This window comes from Dermacentor variabilis, chromosome 1 (assembly GCF_050947875.1).
Source record: "Dermacentor variabilis isolate Ectoservices chromosome 1, ASM5094787v1, whole genome shotgun sequence".
Classification (NCBI taxonomy): domain Eukaryota; kingdom Metazoa; phylum Arthropoda; class Arachnida; order Ixodida; family Ixodidae; genus Dermacentor; species Dermacentor variabilis.
Window position 1 is genome coordinate 99,275,908 of NC_134568.1, and position 19,705 is coordinate 99,295,612.

Sequence of the window (19,705 nt, forward strand, 5' to 3'; positions counted from 1 at the left end):
CTGGTCTGAAAATATTGTCACGCCTCATTGGCTCATAAGCTGATGACGATCAAATAAATGTTGCGAAGATTCGGTCATACCATTGCGTGTAAAACTTGGAACAATGCGGTATTTATTTGCAGCACACAGAAGAGTTTTGTTGCCAAAAATAAATTGCACGCTCTAGCTCTGCCAATGATTGAGAAGTTATGGGGAACGAATATTTGTGCATAACGCTTCGGGGTTGGTACACGTTCTCTCCAGTAATGTTGTGCACTTGACTTGTATGCATCCAACGGAACGCCAAGATATTTTTTTTGTTGGCTCACAAGGATATTCAATGTCCGCGAACTGTGTCGGCTCAAAGAGTCGCGAGCCAAACCGCAGTCCCACACTTTTTTCCACAGTTCATTCGTGCACCAGAGACGGTGCCGAATCCCTCCATTCCCGTCCGCTCCAAAGACAGTCAGCTCTTTGAAACGCCCGCCACGTGCCACTTTCTCTCCTTCTTTCGCTAAGACAGCTCGCGCTCTGAAGCGCCGTGTCAAACTGCGCTGCCTCCGGGACCGGCCTACTCTCCTCCGTACTTTCCGCGCAGCACGCTACGTAAAAATTGTGCGACGCTATACCTACTTTATGATCGCCCAAGTTAATAATGCTACATTTCTTCGCCGGTGTACGAATGTCATCGCCGTTTTAACATACACCACATCACATAGCCACACGTACTACGACTGCATAACACGTAGTCGCTGTTGACTTCACGATCTACGTTCCACTCGCTTACGCTCGTCGACTGCTTATGCAGAAACCAACATTTGCCATGTCGTAAGCTCGCGTCGAATGGCCGGCGTAAAAATTATGCAGTTGCCGCCATACGATTGTCTTCCACGCGGTCGTCATCGTGCTACCGTCGTCACAGGCATCTATAGGCTGGCGCCCCACACACACAAACAACTACTCAGTTTACGCAAACACGTTGGACCACCTGGTATCGCTTTGCGGAACCCCAAAAAATGCTAGATAGCCAGGTACTTTCAAAATGCTTCGCATAACGTGGTTTCCACAGTGAGTGGGATCGGTACAATTTCGATATACTTTCTTCTGTTCTGGTTCCATTAAAGTAAGTGAACAGCAAGCAGCTGTTTTCTCAGTCGAAAAATGTGAGATTTCAATTAGCACATCCATTTAGTAGAAAACCGTTCCATTCATAAGCTGTCTTTTTTTACTATTCCATAAGGCAATCCCTCCTCAATATGAAAAAAACATCTTCTACCACTTTATTGATAAGGAAAGCTAAAAAAACGAGTCGTAATTTTATCAGCGCTAACACGCTTCTATAGCAAAAGCATCAGGAATATAGTATACAAATGATATAATCATTTCTAGCGTTCTTATCACAAGAAAAGCCTTTCATCAATTGCGATATACATAGATAAGCCGCATTAGATTTCTTAACCTGGGTGTTACTATGTGTTCATATTTCAAAGTGGTCAGCGTGCAACAAAGCATGAACTGAAGGAAGTAGACAGGACGAGCGCCACATCTTAATTAAACTTCCCTTTAAAACGGGTTGTTCGGCGCAAAGTAAAGAAAAGGAGGCAAGAAGGGATGAAAAGAACAGGATATAGAACGAAAGCAATGTAATTCGGATTCACGCACTACGCTACAATCATGCCTCGTCACAGGCAGCGAATGACGCAAGATATTAATTGGTGGGATTTGCCGTCCTACAGCAAAAAGGCGGGCCATGAGACACGCCATTGTTGAGTTCAAGCGTTAACGTCGAGCACTTGACTTTCTTTAAAGCACATTTGAAGGCGGGTTATGTCTTGTGCATATGATTAGGCAATAATTTACCTCTTGCGCTCTACTGTGATTTGCATTTAACACCGACGGTTGCGTTTTCCTCCTGCTGTGTCTTACTTCTTTAGATGTGTTGTCTCTGGTTTGCTTGAATGCTTGCTTGCTTGTATGTTTGGTTGTATCTTTGCTTGCTTGCTTCTTCCTTTTTTTCTTTCTTTCTTCCTTCGCTTGCTTGCTTGCTTGTTTATTTTTCTGTTGTGTTTCTTCACTTACTAGCCTAATGGCAGTGCATTTCAACAAGCTCTAGTTGAGGGTCAGCGCATGTCCAGGTAGCCTAATTTTTCGTCTGTCCGTGTCTTGTTGCCCTGTTGACACTTTAAAAAGAACACGTGCAAATTCATCTTCCTTTCAATGTTTACTGTAACAAAGTGTACTTGCCGAACAACGGGAGTCTACGACGGGAGTCTTTTGGGAGTCTACGAGGAACAACGTCTGTCTCATCCTCTGAGACAATGCTCCTTTCTATGTGACCTTTCACTCGACAGGCGTGGCGTGCGACGCAAAATTTCGAGGGCAAATATTCTGTGCCATCTCAGGTTTGCGGCAGAAAAATTTCCCGACGAGCACCGACGACATTTAGTCAACAAATTATCGCCGGTTTGCGCCATCACAGCGCCAAACACCCCAGTTTTTCAACTGAATATGAACTCAATTTGTGTTTAGACTTAAAGAAACAAACTCCGTGGTCATTTCATGCTTCCAAAGCGGCGCCTTATAGTTTATCATGTCCGCTTCTTCTCTTCTACTGCAATATTGCAGCATTTTTCGTTACTTTCTTTTTCTTCTGGCGCCTTCATTTCGCTCCCGCGTGCCCTTAGAGTGTGGGACGACAAAGGAATTCAACCAGGCCTCATATGGGGGAACTACGTCGAGGCGGTTCATATTGCGCGCTGCAGGCGCATTCATAAGGTGCGGGAGGAATTGGAGGAAAACGGGAAGAGGGCAGCCTAGAATCAGACGGGGTCATTCATGTACGGGTTTATGAACTGCGTACGCCAGCTATAATCCTTTCATTCCATTGCCAGCTGTCTACAACTTTGCTTCTTTTTTTCTTCTTTCTTTCTTTTTTTTAATTCTTTGTCGTTTACGCTAGCATGCCTTAGCCTCTGCGCCAGTAATGGGAAAGGGGGGTGGCTGCGCTGAATGGGGTGGCCAAGCCCAAACAAAGGGCAGATCCTCCTCCGATGTCACCGCTGTCCGGATTGGACCTTCCCCATTGGAACCGAGAAGCTTCGGGGCCCCGCCTCTGATCCTCGTTCATTGGCGTCTCGCGTGTCTTACGCTCCCAAAAAGGCCCGCAGCAGTGTTCTCCTCCCGCACTAATCGTGGCACTCCCTACAGCCTCCTGTACGGTTATACACGGCCTCCTGCAAACCGGCGCAGTGTATACACCTCCCCCTCCCCCCACAAGCTTCCTCAACTCTGATCTGAGCAGTCAAAGCCGCAGTGCCGGCTGCCCGGCTGTGAGAGACAGCAGGCGATCTCGCTCAGACTAGAAGAGGTGCATCCAACGTCGACGTCACTAGAAAACTCCAAGACAAGTGTGAAGCGGAACTACGTCTTCCACGGTAGGCCTATTTTTACAACACTTTTTCTCATTCTCACTTTAAAATAGCTGCCGCACTGGCCCGCCACTGACGAAAATGGACGGATGGAATAACTTTACTGAAAGGTCCTACGAGCTACGGTATCCTGAAAATATTCACTGTTTTCATCCTGAAAATTCATTTTAAGTGGGTGCACCTCCCATACTCACCGATTACAGAGAAAATAGTGATAAACGGGATGGGAAAGGTAGTGAGGTTAAACGGATGAAAATCTCGTTTGCTACCCTGCACTGGGAGAAGGGTAATGGTAAATGAAATACGGAAAGACGGGGAAAGAGAAAAAGGAAAGAAACGAAAAAATGTATGGAAGCTCGTGAACGTCCATGATAATTAGTGTCTCCAATAGGCCACTCGAACGTAAAAATTTCAAGAGTGCCTTCACTGTCTTGTGGTGTGATGACTGTATAGGTCGGTGTTCCAGGGCTGTCTGTTCCGAAAATGGCTGGTCGTCAAGACACGCCAGCGTGGTCGCGAGTGACCGCCTGTGTGCACTGTATCCGGGACAATGACAAAGAACGTGTTCGATAGTTTCCTCGTCGCCGCAGTGGTCACACGCAGCACTATCCTCCCATCCTATGCGGCAAGCAAACGACTTCGTCCATGCGACGCCCAGCCACAATCGGTAAAGTACCGTTGTCTCGGGTAGGGATAGTCCAGGTGGAGGCTGAAGTTGCAGGCAGGGGTCCAGTCAATGTAGACGTGTGTGCTAGAAACTAGGTGTGTTCCACAACGATTGTAAGGCATCATATACAAAAGTTGCACTGCTGCATCTGTTCTTGATAGCGGGATTGGCTCCTGCACGCCGTATTCACGGGGAGATCTAGCAGTTTCATCGGCTTGTTCATTACCCTTTAGGCCACAGTGACTAGGGAGCCACTGAAATGTGACGGCGTGTCCTTGCTCTACGAGGCGATGAAGAGCTCTCGGATTTGTAGCACTAGTTGTTCGTAGGGTCCACGGGGTATGGTGGAAAGCAAGCAATGTAGAGCTGCCTTAGAGTCGCTGAAAATGTCCCACTTTTGATGTGGTTCCTATCGAATTATGCATAATACGCTACGAAGAGCAGCAAGCTCCGCGGCTGTCGATGTAGTCTGATGCGATGTCTTGAACTTGAAGGCGGTGACTTTCGCAGGAAAAATTACTGTTACTGCGGATCCGTCCACGGTGGTTGAACCATCAGTGTATATATGGGTATGATCGTTGTATTGTTCCTACAGTAAGAGCAGCAAAAGCTGCTTGAGAGTCGACGATGTGAGTTTTGCCTACGTTCGAATCCGTGGCACTGCCAGTCGAACCTGTGGCTGGGCCAAGCACCAAGGGGGAAGCAAAACTCTCGATGCAGCTGCGCAATCTGATGGCAGGTATACACGATACGGCAGTATCGTCTGACAACAACAGGCGCGTGGTCGGTCTTCTGGCAGTGAGGCGAGATGGCGAGATAGTGGAGAGGGGCGCGAGCAAGCTGCCTGACGTGGGCTCTGAGCGGTTCCATAACAATGTGAATATTGGCTGAGTAATAATCCGCAATTGCAATGGTTTCGGATGTTGGTGGACACCGTGGCAGCCCTAAACAAACCCTAAGCGCCTGGGCCTGAGCACTTTCCAGTGTACGGATGTTAGTTCTGCAGGTATTGGTTAGCACTGCCAAGCTGTACCTCAGATACCCGAGAAACAGCGTCCGGTACAGGTGCATCCTCACGTGTACTGAAGTACCCCAGGCTATTCCTCGAAGAAACTTGAAAAGACAAGAGATTGCTATCAGGCGCTTTTTTAGGTAGCCCACGTGGGGTCTCCAAGTGATTGATTGATTGATTGATTGATTGATTGATTGATTGATTGATTGATTGATTGATTGATTGATTGATTGATTGAAAACATCATTATTTGCTGAATATTCGTAGAACTCGTGGGTGGGCCGCCCAGTCCGGCAGCCCACGGGTTATTGCTGCTGCGCTGGCCCTCCCCACCAGCCAGTGCTGACGGTCAGGATCATCCATGAGCAGAATAGCCTCCCACTGCTCTTCTGAGGGATTCGGAATGGGGTCAACTATGGGATTAAATTGGCATGCCCACACCATGTGGTAGAGGTTAACTACCTCTCCACAGTGTGGGCATTGCGGAGAGTATAGTGTAGGGTACCACTGGTGTGACTTAGCTGGCGTTGGGTATGTATTTGTTTGTAGTCTCCTAAGGGTGTTCTAACTTAATGAGGGATTTATGTGGTGTTGGGTACTCCTTCCTGGCTGTTCTGTATGGTGCGAGATTGTCAGCACACACTGCTAAAGCAGTTAAGTCGCAGTACCCTTCAAGGTCATCAGAGGGAGACCCCCGGTATAGAAGAGCTCGGGCAAGTCTGTGAGCGGCTTCGTTTCCTCCTGGTAGTTCCAGGTGACCGGGAAACCAGATGACTGAGGCTTGGCTGGGTGGATGCTTAATCAGCAATGGCAACCCTGACCTGTGAATCGATCCATTATTGAAGTTGCGACAGGCGTTCTGGAAATCAGTGAGCACATCGGCGTTGGGGTTAGATGCTATAGCTAATGCAATACCCGCTTCCTCTGCGTGAGTGGTGTTGGATGTTTTCATAGAGGCGCAGTTCACCATCGATCCTGAAGGCGTTGAGACCACAATAATCATCACTCCATTCTTTGGTCCTGCGGCGTCCACATAAAGGGTGTTAGGTTGCTCGTCCCGTTCCTTCTGCAGAGCTTCCCCTCTTGCTTTTCTCCTTTCGATGTTATGTGCAAGATGCATGTTCCGCGGAATGGGGTACACGTTGATGCGTCTCCTCACATCACATGGTACCTCTTCCCTTTGGTCTATCGTATAGGGCAGATTAATATGGATCTTTACGAGCAGATCTCTACCTGGTTTTCTGAGTGCTGCAAGCCTCTTGAGTTGTGAGAGGCATTGTGCTTCCCACATCTCTTTGAGGGTATTATGTACTCCTAGAACCATGAGCTTTGCCGTTGGCGTAGAGTTTGGTAGCCCCAGTGCCGTCTTGTAGACTTTCCTGATCAGCGTCTCCAACTTTTCCATTTCCGACCTGGAGAGGTTAAGGAATGCCGTCCCGTATATTATCCGAGAGATCACGAAAGCTTGCGCTAAGCGGATGGCGTCCCTTTTTTTCATGTCATGGTGCTTATTTCTAATACGATGTATCATCCGGAGGATTTGCTCGGTGGATGTTGTAAGCTTCTTCATAGTGGTGGTGTTCTGTCGCCCCTGCGGGATATACAGCCCTAGGATCTTGATCTCTGTGAGAGCTAATTTGTCCATCGATGGATATGGCGTACGAAGTCATTGGCTTCAGGCTCCAATTTGACCAATGCACATTTATCTGGAGAAATCCTGAGGCCTTGTTCACTAAGGTACGTCGATATCAACGTCGCAGATTTTTGCAGCCTTGCATGCACTTGAGGACGCGTCACACCAGATGCACAGACGCAGACTTCATCGGCATAGATTGACAACTTCACCGTATTTCGTACACATTCTATGAGGCCAATGAGCACAATGTTGAAGAGTGTTGGGCTCAACACACCACCTTGGCGGTACTTCATGGTGTGTATAATGTTGAGTAGTTGGGCCGTTTTCGGTATTCACGAAGAGAGATCGCATATGTAAATAACTGCATGTCCAACGATAGAGTCGACCGCCGATTATCTGTCGCCACGTTCCTCCACATCAAAGGAGTATATGACACTGTTCTGCATGAGGCTATATCAGAGACTCTAGAAATGGTTGGTCTCAACGGCTACAGTTCGTGAATAGCAATAAGTGCTGTAAAGTAATTAACTATAAAGTTAATAAGTTAATTTTCGTTATTTAGTTGAACATGTGTTTCAATTTCTCGTGCAAGTAATGTTCGCCTCTTTGAATATACCAGCTCAAGGAATGGAATTATGCTATTGCTGCCACAGAAGATTTCTTAAATTCTGGAAAACATAAAAATGATTACCCGGTGTATATATACATATACACACGCTTTTCTGCGTTTTTCCATCCCCTCTCTACCCCTACCACTGTGGCCAGCTTCCCAAACTTCACACTCATGCGCTTTTTTTACACTTTAAAACTCATTACGCTCACGCATTAAAAAAAGGTCATTCCATAATATAACAAAAAGCGTTTTGCGCGTGGTGAATCCCAACACCGACTTCATAAACATGAAGTAGAGAAATAATTATACAATGGGTTAACTAACGCACAGGCAGCTCCGCCGGGGTATCTCATCTGGTGCTGATTGCGAGGCCGCGGTTTCTGTTCCCGACCCATGAGGCACCGGTGAGAGCAGAACGCAAAAAAAAAAATTCACTTACGATTAGATACTCCCTAATGTGAAATTTGAGCACGGCTCTATACGTGTTTTTATTTCGCGATATATTGAGGCAAACAGTTTGAGAGACATGTAGCAGAGTCGGCCATCGTCGAAAATTTGATCTGCGGGTCAAGCTCGTCAGCTTTTACACATGACTCGTCGAAGGTTCCAGTGTCGCTGGTGTCGCGTGGCTTCCAGAAAGTGCTACACAATTCGCGCCGCGCGTACAATCAGATTAAAAAAGGATCGCTAACCATGGCAATCGGAACAAACTTGAACGTGACCAAACCAAGCAAACCAAACAAACGCGTGCGAGAGCTGACGCGAGCAGACGATAGTACAAAACGAGCGGTCCGGCTGAGACCAGTTTCCTGCGCGCACGTCACTCAAAGGGCCGCTCTCACTGGTCTCCGCCATTAGCGGCTCGCGTCTTTCATCTGCCGCTCTGCGTTCGCTCTTTCATCTTTCGCTGTGCTCGTTCGCTTGGTTACGCCGCCGACGCTCACCGCAGGAACGGGGGCCTAAGATCTGCGGTCTAAAACGTCCCCCTGTACCCCCGGTGCATTGATTCCTGTCGTCATCATCATCATCAGCCTGTTTTATGTCCACTGCAGGACGAAGGCGATCTCCGATTACCTCTGTCCTGCGCCAACCAATTCCAACCAGCGCCCGCGAATTACCTAATTTCTTCGCTCCACCTGGTCTTCTGCCGTCTTCGACTGCGTTTCCCTTCTCTTGATACCCATTCTGTAATCCTAGTAGTCCAACAATTATCTAACCGGCGCATTACATGACCTGGCCGAGCTCCATTTTTTTTCTCTTGATGTCAGTTAGAACATCGTCTATACCCGATTGCTCTCTGATTCAAACCGCTCTCTTTCTGTCTCTCAACGTTATGCCGAGCCATCTTCGTTCCATCGCTCTTTGCGCGGTCCTTAACTTATTCTCAAGCTTCTTTGTCAGTCTCCATGTCTCTGCCCCATATGTCAGCACTGGTAAAATGCACTCATTGTACACCTTCCTTTTCAATGATAATGGTAAGCTTCCAGTCAGGAGCTGACAATGTCTGCCGTATGCGATCCAACCCATTTTTATTCTTCCATGAATTTCCTTCTCATGATTAAGGTTTCCTGCGATTACTAGACCTAGGTAAACGTACTCCTTCACCGACTCTAGAGGCTGACTGGCGATCCTGAATTCTTGTTCTCTTGCCCGGCTATTCATCATTATGTTTGTCTTCTGCATATTAATCTTCAACCCCACTCTTACGCTCTCTCTGTTTAGGTCCTGTGTCATTTGTTGCAACTCGTTTGCATTGTTGCTGAATAGAACAATGTCACCGACAAAGCGAAGGTTGCTGATATATACGCCGTAGATCCTTACTCCTAAGCCTTCCCAGTTTAGTAACTTGAATACTTCTTCCAAGCACGCAGTGAATAGCATTGGAGAGATTGTGTCTCGCTGTCTGACCCATTTCTTTATAGGTATCTTTCTACTTGTGTAGAATTAAGGTACCTGTAGAGCCTCTGTAGATATTTTCCAGCGTATTTGCGTAAGCATTCCGTACTCTTTGATTGCGTAATGCCTCGATGACTGCTGGCATCTCTACTGAATCAAGTGCTTTTTCGTAATCTATGAAAGCCATATAGAGAGGCATGTTGAGCTTTGGGGATTTCTCGATAACCTGATTGATGACATGGCTGTGATTCATTGTAGAGTGTCCCTTCCTGAAGCCAGTCTGTTCCCTTGGTTGACTAAAGTCCAGTGTTGCCCTTATTCTATTGGAGATTATTTTGGTGAATACTTTATATAAGACTGGGAGTAAGCTAATGGGCCTATAATTTTTCAATTATTTAACGTCTCCCTTTTTGTGGATTAGTGTAATATTTTCAGTCTTCCAGTTTTCTGGGACCCTTGCAGTCGATAGACACTTCGTATAACAAGCCGCCAGTTTTCAAAGCATTATGTCTCCTCCATCTTTAATTAAATCGACTGTTATTCCATCTTCTCCTGCAGCTCTTCCTCGTTTCATGTCTGGCAAGGCCCTTCTGGCCTCATCGCTAGTTATAGGAGAAATTTCTGTATCCTGTTCATTACTGTTTCTAATAGAGGTATCCCGACTCCTCTAGGTACTGTACAGGTCAGTATAGAATTCTTCCGTTTCTTTTACTATATCTTCGAGATTGCTGATGATATTACCCTGCTTTTTTTTTCAGTGCATATATCTTGGTTTGTTCTATGCCAAGTTTCTTTCTCACTGATTTCTACGTCCAGTTTTTACGGCTTCATCAGTTTTTGTCACGTTCTAGTTTGTATTATCACTTACTTTCTTCCTGTTGATCAGTCTTGACAGTTCCGCGAATTCTATCTTATCTCTTGAGTTGGACACTTTCATTCTTCGTCGTTTCTTTATTAGGTCCTTTGTTACTTGGGAGAGCTTGCCTACTGGTTGCTTTGGTGCGTTGCCTCGCACTTCAACTGCTGCCTATGAAGCCAGCCTAGCTTCTTGTACGCGTCAAGAAACCCCGCGTGCTCAATTAACCCGGAAGCCTTCCCAATGCTATTTGTCATTGTCCAGCTGCAAACAGGGTTATTTATTTTATTTATACAATACTGCGGACCTTGCACAGGTCTAAACAAGGTGTGTAGAAAAGCATTTGAATAGACACAACATTCAACATACACAATGTCAACTGATCAAAATATTGACGAAAGCTAATTCGTCTGTGTCACAAATGAAATGAAAATTGGAACCATGTCCTCGTCAGTCATTTAGAGAAGCTTTTTTGACTGTGATGTCGACAACATTTGGTTTGTTTTCTTCATTACAGACCGAGCATCTAGGCGACTTACTTGCTGGAGGGGTCCAGCCGACGAGAAGATGTCGGCTGGGGTTCCGGGACGACCAGTTGGCCTCGCACTGTGGGCGCTACCCCGCTGGATGTCGTGGCTGGTGGTCGCATGTGCGGTGGCGGCGGAAGCGACGCGCTATTTCGACTTGATGCTCGACCCAGAGTCCCGGTTCCGGCTGTACTGGACGGTCGACTACGAAGCCGAATTACTGACTGCGGAGCTGAAACTCGACTTGCCATCCGAAGACTGGTTCGCCATCGGCTTCTCTGATCGCGGAGACGTCTCTCTCGCTGACGTCTGCGTGCTCTGGGCCGACCCGCACGGACGACCCCACCTGGAGGTGAGCGCGGGTTCGAACGAGAGAGGCGCAAGGAAAATGGCGCATTTGTCTTTCATAACAGTTCTCTCCGCGTGGTCTTAGAGTGTTATGGTAGAACTTTTTGCACGTAGAAGCAGTGACATACCACAGGGGGGAAATGGGGAGGATAATTGTAACTATCTACTCTCTCCTGTCCCTCCCGGCTTTCCCAGAACTGACAACAGGGGTTAACAGAGTGAGAGGCAGCCACAGAACCTTCCATTGGTGTTTTCAGGTCAGCTGATAGGCACGGTCGTGTTTAAACCTTACTTAAAAGAGAAGGGGAGCATGCGTTAAATTGTTATGGGCTGTTTTTTCTCAAAATAGATTACGAAAACAAGAAAAAAATATTTGCAGTATTGCAGTGTGGTGCGGGCTTGACATGGCAAGTCCATATTGCTGCGAAAGCCCACAAGGTGGATGAAGGTTCATGAAAAGGAATGTTGTCACCCATCCGGCGGGCGCACGAAACCGCCTTCGTAGCTAGACACAAGCGCAGGCATGAAGGCTCGGATTCGTCTCACAGGTCAGCTTTGGCCAGGTACCATATTCGGGCAGGTATCATTACTACCTAGCGTTTTCTAAGTAGAGCTCATGTATGAACCGTTATAGGCGTACAAGTGAGAGCTCTTTTTCAACATTTGAAGAGCTCGAAAACCTACCTCCAAAGCCCGACAAGGGCGTTAAACGTGCACAGAGACGTTGTTAAATGTGCACATAGACGTTTCTGTATCGTCATGCTGTCGACATTTTGGACCAATTGGCAACGAAGCCACGGCGAATGGACGACTTCAAGTTGCAGAGCAGCATGCAGCAATAAATCGGGGATGGCTCTTTATCGGGGTGGCGTCAATGTTTATAATAAATAGATATTTTGTTATCTCTTGACATATATATATATATATATATATATATATATATATATATATATATATATATATATATATATATATATATATATATATATATATATATATATATATATATATATCAGCGTTCTTGGCAACCGTAGTGGTATTTGAATAAAGCCCAGGTTAGTTGAAAAACATAGCAGAAGAACTTCGACGTTTCGACCGTAGACCTGACCCCGGCCTAAACGTCGAAATAAATCGGTTGTGTTTTTCAACGTTGATTTCATTCATATATATATATATATATATATATATATATATATATATATATATATATATATATATATATATATGTGTGTGTGTGTGTGTGTGTGTGTGTGTGTGTGTGTGTGTGTGTGTGTGTGTGTGTGCAGGAAAGAGACGACGAACCTTTTGGAAGACGTATTTACTTAACGTTTTCGGCTGGTGGACCAGCCCTTCGTCAGAGTAGAGTCAGAGTACCTGCCTTCGTGTATGTATATATATGTATATATATAAACGAAGGTGTGTGTGCGTGTGCGTGTGTGTGTGCGTGTGTGTGTGTGTGTGTGTGTGTGTGTGTGTGTGTGTGTGTGTGTGTGTGTGTGTGTGTGTGTGTGTGTGTGTGTGTGTGTGTGTGTGTGTGTGTGTGTGTGTGTGTGTGTGTGTGTGTGTGTGTGTGTGTGTGTGTGTGTGTGTGTGTGAAGACGCGCACTTGGAAAAGAAGACGTTCACGCAAACATGAATGATGAGGCGCAGGTGCCGGTCTATGTCCTCATCATTCCTGTTTGTGTGAACGTCACCAACCAACTAGTCAGTACCTGCTATGTTTGTTTTTTTTTTGTCATTGTGCCTTACATATTCGCAAAAAAATTGCTATAGCATCGGAATGTGAATGAGTTAGCAGTACGTTTCAGATATTAAAGTACGCCGTATCCTATAAAAATTTAAAAGGCTGGCTAATGTCGCGCGATTGCCAGCGTTGTCGGTTGTAAGGATATAGAAGAAGGGGAGGGTCAATAAACGCAGCCAGATAAAAATACAGTGTCGTGTATTTCCCGCGTCGTCAGACTTCGAGAGCAGTTTTGCAGGCCAAGTATTCACGCTTTCTGGATACGCTGGCGCCACCGCGGGAAATTTCGCCGAAGGCGTGGAGCGGTGATGGGTACCTCGCTTAAGCAGGAGACACACGGTACGATTCGGCGTCCGATCCGACGTGCGGCGCCGCATGCCCCGGCATGCGGCATACCACGATTCGGGGCACACGGTGCGTGCATCCGAAAGATCGAGCGACGCGTAAGCTCCGCCCAGATACAGCCCCCCAGCTTGACTTCATATCCACGTCGAGAAACGCAATATAAACAAATCTGCCCAACACTGTTTCGCTTTACCCTAACACTGTCAGTAAAATTATGCCCCTGCGAGTGACGGAACACTTCACGACGGCGCGTTGTCCACTGACGGCTCCGCCAACAACCAGTGATAGGGCCGGTAGGCCTAGCTAGGCGGATGCTGCGGCCGACGGCGCTGGCGATCCAATGCGAGCTCGTCAAAGAGCGCTTATTTTTGCCAAAACAATTAACACTGTACGCTTAGGTCGCCCGTAATTAAATACAATTAGTTTACTCGACGCAGTCTTTGCGAAGGGCAAACGTGCAAGCGAAGCGAGCAGCCTCACTCAGACGGTCGATGTGTGCTGTCTGCCCGCGAAATGCCCTCGCGTCGCGGCTCCCGATCTCGCCAGTAGCTTGGTGCTAGTGTACTAGGCGCTGCTTTGCATAACAGGCACACGTTCGAGATAATTTTACTGAACAGCTAACTATTTCGTGTCGGAAACAAACTGCAGCAGGCAAGGAAAAAAAAAGACTGCAAGAAACCGGCCAGCCAACGCCGCCTCCGTGGAGGGAACGTCATAGAACGTCACATGCCAGCCGCGCTGTCATTGGCTGCGGCCAGACGACGGTGCGGTTGTCGGACGCGTCGGACGATGAAAATCTGCCCCGTTTGTCGCACGCCGGACGTCCGATCCGGCGCTTCGGCACGGCAAAACACCTCGATTCCGGCTGCCGTTCCGGTGCGTCGGACGCCGGATCGGACACCGAATCGGACAGTGTATCTCCCGCTTTATGCGGTTTTCCGCAGATACAAGAAATCAATGCGAAAAGCCAAGTATGTAGAAACAAAAAATATATTCTGGCCTGAACATCTCTGAGCTATTAATAAAGAAAAAATACACAGAAAGAAACACACACAACGCTGACTCAGTTAGCTATGCTGGACATTCATGTCTATAAAAGAATACACAGATGCATCATAAAGAACTACACATCCGTAACTTAAGCCAAACCTTAAATATATGCAAATGCCACGTAGCTGGACAGAACAAAGGTAATGTTGTTTGCCGTCGTTTGGAGATGCTCAAACTATATTTTTCATACCGCTTAGTTAGTTAATTAGTCCTAACTAATCAATCAAGTTCTCGAATAGCATAATTAGATGAAAAGTGTTGATGAGAAAATTGTAGAGCAACATCAAAACTCTCTATACAGCTTTATGTTGCTCAGTACGTGCTACATAAAAGTGTTTTTCCGAGCGTGAAAGAAGCTCTCAAATGCACGCAAAATTGCCGTGCGACAGGCCGCTAAAGGCACAAAGACCAGTAACTCACCCGCTTCTGGAAAACCACGTTTCCTTGATCCCTCCAGCGCCTCCATACCCGCCAGGATTATTATTTTTTTTTTTGCGTCCTCTTTGAAACGGGGCGGTGATAAATAGTCACCTAACCTGCTTTAGTAAATCAGGTATACTATACATGCTTTTCATTCTAGCATTTTTGTGCGCATATCCTTAATCTTGTTTCTCTTCCTCTAAACTTCTACATCTACCTTATACCGCTACATATATGCCTGTAACGGATCCGGTCATATCGGTCTCTTCCCTGCTTTTCTCCCACCAATACTCTACATGTCTCTTGCTTATCTCGACTGCTGGCCGGTCGATGCTTCCATCCTCTTTAAATCCAAGCGCTTATGGAAGGTGTACGTTACCTATGGGTCTCGCTAGGTTAATGCCGTCGCATTGCTTTAGGATGTGGTGAGTGCTCTCCGGAATTTTGGTGCAGCAGACAGATGCCTTAGCTTGTTGGGAATATTTGCTCCGGTACGTCTTTGTACTTAGGCAACCAGCTCGAGCTTCAAATACCGAAGCACTGCTGTTCGTATTATCGTACAGATTTTCTCTTCTAACTTCTTTCTTCCCATATTTGCAAACCACCATGGTATTTTTTGTTTCCATTCTTTGCATCCAATTCCCTGTCTGTTTCGAGCATTTCCTTTTTGGTTACTTCTGGCTGTCTACCTAAACTTTCAGTTACCCTGTAGTTGGTTGCCAAATTTCTTGACCTCTTCCTCCATTCGGTGTCCACGTTTTTGAGGCAGAAATTCTTGTGCACTTTAACAATCCGTCCCATTTGATTTATGTTCCTGAGTCTTTCCCTAAAACTAATTTTGCTCTGCGCCTCTCTGACTTCAAAAGAGGCCCAACCCACGTCACCCTGCTCTGCCTTATTTGTGGTTTTACCATGGTCTCCCAAAGCAAACCGGCCTGTCAATTTCTGGTTAACTTCCAACCCCGACAAGATATGCGATTTTAAACCCAGAATGGCATTTGCGAACGTTAGCTCTGCCACCATTACTTCTTTCCAGATTCCACCGAGCACCTCATATTTCTTCTAGCCCCAACGTTCTCTATGTTTCGATATTGCTGCATTCCGCTTCCCCCTTTTGTTTTCAGATTATGCTAATAAGTGTTGGAGTAAGTATTTCCTTCGTTTATGCCTACGCCGAGGTATTTATATTGCTTTACTATGGGTATAACTTTCCGGTGAATTGATACCACGTAATTACATGTCTCTTTATTAGACATCATAATTCTCGATTTCTATGTGCTAAACTTAAGGCCTATATTTGTCGCTGCGTTGCAACACATATTCGCAAGTCTCTGTAACTATCTTGCATTGTCCGCTAGTAGCGCTATGTCGTCCACATACATCAGCCCTGGGACCTGCAGTTGCACGCTTTGCGCCATTAGGAATGTAAGATAAATCAAACCCTAATTCACTGTTTTCCAGTCGTATTTCTATGCCCTTAACATAAAGCCTGAACAGCAATGGAGACAGAGGACATCCTTGCTTCAGTCCTCCGTTAATTTCCATCACTTCATTACATTTCCCGCCTTCCCATACAATTTTTACTCAGTTGTCTCTATATATCTCCCTCAGCAGCACCATGAAATCGTCATCTATGCCTGTGTGCTTAAGAATCTTCCATAACAATTTCCTCTCTATGTTGTCGTAGGCTCCCTTAATATCTGGATATGCTATCCATAAAGGTCTTTTATGAGCTACTGAAATCTCTATGCACTGAGTTGGTACAACTATATTATCCTCTAAGCGCCTGTCTGGTCTGAATACATTTTGCAGTTCCCCCAGTATATCATTTTTCGCCGCCCATTTTAACAGTTGGAATTTTGTAGTTTTCATTGCGCTTCTATATTTCCCCGACGTTACTGTAACTGGCCTGTACGAGCTCGTCCTATCCTTATCGCATTTACCTTTGTAGATGAGGTTAATCTGGCTTTCCCGCCATCCAACCGGAATTTTCTTCGTTTTAAGCACTTGTTCCGTGGCACTAATCTGCAGTGCCTTGCTCGTTCGACCGAGCTGTTTGTTTAGCTCTACTGGGATTTCATCGGATCCTGCGGCCATGTTATTAGGCACATATTCTTCTGCTTCTTTCACGTAAAAGTTTTCTACTCAAAATTTTTATCTCTCAGGCTTCTCTGTTCTTGCTCGATCTGTTTCAGTCCGAACTACGCTTTCTTTCTTGCCGAAGTTATCCTCAATAACATCTCTGAGGTACCCCAGCACATCGTCGCCTTCGAAGATGCTACCGTCCTCATCCCTCATAGTCGTTTGCAAGCTTCTAGCTGGAGCTACAAGTGCTCTTCCATGGTTCCAGAAACATTTTGGTGCGCCTTTGTCTCTTTTCCGAATGGCATGCACCAGACGTTCACTTGTACATTCAACTTTCTCTAAGACGAGCTCACACTTTTCATCTCTCCGTACTTGCTCCACCGAAGGAGAACCTCTTCATATATCGTAATCCCAGCTTTTTGGCTTCTCGATGATCCCTAGATGCCTGCTTTCGCTCTCCTGTAGCTTGTTTTATTTCCTTGTCGCACCAATTGCGTGGTTTCCTCCAACTATTCTTATTCAATTCTGTGTGTTTAGTCCAACCATTCTTTTGTCGCGTCTTTCTTATCTCTATGTTAAACTTCCGCTGCGTCACCTATAGGTGATCGAAAGTGCGAATAAATTCTTGATTTTCTTGTCACTTTTTGAGCACGCTCTCAGTAATTCAGCTGCAGGAACGACTTGAGCGGCTAGTCTACACGATCTAGGGGCACCTGTGAAGGCACTCGATAACAGCTTAATTCACCGGCAACCAGCACGCACGTACGCACGCACGCACATTCACTGCGCGTCTCCGTGCCATTCAGGGTCTCCCATCACATTACTCCAGGCGCCCGCCCTTCAGAGCGTTAGAAATTGCGCATTTGGTTTTTTTTCTGACATGGTAGAATAAGTGGAGTGTACAAAAAAAAGAAGACAGGCCGCCAGCAACGAGGTAGGAAGGGAGACCGACAAGAGCGGGACGCGAAAAAATATTGAACCGGAGGCCATCGTCTTAGCACTCATAAAAGGCCCCGGGAAACCTGTATATACAGCGGGAGCGGCCTGATCTCCTCTGGCCTTTTCTATATCGACCTTCTTCGTACCTCCGCGAGGTGTCAGGGGCGTCTCTTCGAGCTCATCGGCTGACCTGTGGACATGCCGACGTCTTTTGGCCGCACACATTGTTCACTTTCACTTTGCGACCTCGCGCGGTGCTCCTTTGTGCAAGCGCTGCGATGATTATGACAAGCTCGGAGAATGACAAGGAGAGCTGGTGGGGGATGGGGAATATGATGGCGGCGACTGCTCCAAGAAGGTGGACCGGCCAATAAAAACGCCGTAATCTCTCTTCGATGAGAGCTGACGCAAATTATGCACGAACGTCGCAAGATTGCGCGAAATAAAAGAGAATGAATTCACGGGATACGACATAGGGAAGCGCCGCTGTAGCATTCAGCCGGCAGAAATTTTTGGCGGTGGGACAGAATTTAATAAGGCGCAGCCCGAGGACAAAAGGAAGTGCGGCCTTTCTTTTTATTTTCATTTTTATCCTGTTTCATTAGTTACTCGATAGGCATGTCTTTAGCAGTCTTACCGAGAGTCGCTATGCGTTGCCTCTAGACGTTCTACAAATTATAATTCCCAGCAGCGGACAGAAGTCAGTCGACGCGTGCAAGTAGCGTGATACCTAACAAACTTACACTCGAGAAAGTGGTATTTGCTTCTTCCACTTCATAACCGCTCGCGCATGTCTTCAGACCTAGAAACAGCGCCGTTATTTTACATTCCAGATGATTTTCAGTCCTCCATCTTTTTTAGAAGTGCTCAATAAATCGAAGTTTCAAAGAACGAACTTCGCCACAACAGGAGTCTGAAACGCACTCTGGGCAGGAGTTTTGTCGCTTCTTCACAGATACAACTCCCTAGTAATTCACAAATTTGTGATGCCCCCCGTTCGTAGCTTAGAACCAAAACCAATGTATGTCAATGATATTTCTGTGCTAGAGGAATTGCTGTTCGGATGGCAGACACTGTGTGTGCAAATACTGCGTGTCAATTTGGGGCAAGCAAAGATAATGCACGCCGCTTTCAAGATTAGTTCATGGCCACAGATAGACTCCGCACGACACATAAGTTGTGTACGCTCTTCGACCATATACGGTGTCTCAGCTATCCTTTGGCAACATTTTACAAGTATGCTTGTGCTAGTGTGGCGAATTGATCAGTATTGGCCAATGTGTCAGCATGACCTCCATCACGCTTTCAGACAAAGCTTTGGCATATTTACGCATGCGCATATGATAGCCCCTGCCTTGGACAGCACGTATATATCCGCAATTCAAGGTCATTCACAATAATGTTGTTGGATGTTCAGCGCTCGTCCTTGTCTTCTCGTCTTTGTCCGTGGCTTTTTTGCGCTGCCGCCTTTTGAAGTATGCTTGTTCGCTATAAGGGGACTGTACTAAAGGTCCGTTCATGACTACTCCATGGCAAGTCGTACTGTTTCTTGTATTCTGCCTAACTTCAAATTTACTGAAGAATAATAATTCAACTATGCAAAACTTAGGCAAACTTTCAAGTGATAAAGTTGTCAAGCGTGCAAGGGAACGTCTGATTTCCCGAATGTTTTACTTATCCATTGCGCAATAATTTCTTCTGCGCCATGAAGAAAGCCAGCGAAATACGGTGGAAAAAGCACGTAACTATATGCATGCGCGTGTGCGAGCCGCAATCGCGGTGCTCTCAAACGTATCATGCATCAGTGAATAGCTATTTCAACATAGTGCGACGCTTCTAAGAAAGTGACAGGAGAACGACAAAGGCATTGACTCTGAAATTCACGCCAGTAATGTGCCCCGCTTGCGTTGCTGAAAACACGTGCGGTGATTCATGGTAGCAATAAGCAACCTGAAGAACCAGAAATTCTTTCAGCTCTCCTGATTGTGCATCGAGTCGTTGCCAGATTTGCAGCTTTTTTATTTCCTCCATTTTTTTTTTTTAGTAGTAACATGCCAGATCGTACCCACATGAATGGTGAAGGCAAGAAAATAAAAACTCGCAGGATGTATGAATTGAATGTCAAGAAGAGCAAAGACGTGCAAGACGCGAATTTTTGGC

General features: G+C 46.2%; 1 protein-coding gene across 1 annotated transcript in view; it reads left to right on the top strand.

The window, feature by feature from the left end:
- The first annotated feature begins 3,192 nt into the window (after nucleotides 1-3,192).
- LOC142581591 (dopamine beta-hydroxylase-like) overlaps nucleotides 3,193-19,705 on the top strand; it is a 64,301-nt gene continuing 47,788 nt past the window's right edge. The window contains exons 1-2 of the mRNA XM_075691219.1: nucleotides 3,193-3,413; nucleotides 10,605-10,966. Of these exons, the coding sequence (XP_075547334.1) occupies nucleotides 10,655-10,966 (312 nt within the window). The 5' untranslated portion in view covers nucleotides 3,193-3,413; nucleotides 10,605-10,654. The remainder of the gene's footprint in view (nucleotides 3,414-10,604; nucleotides 10,967-19,705) is intronic.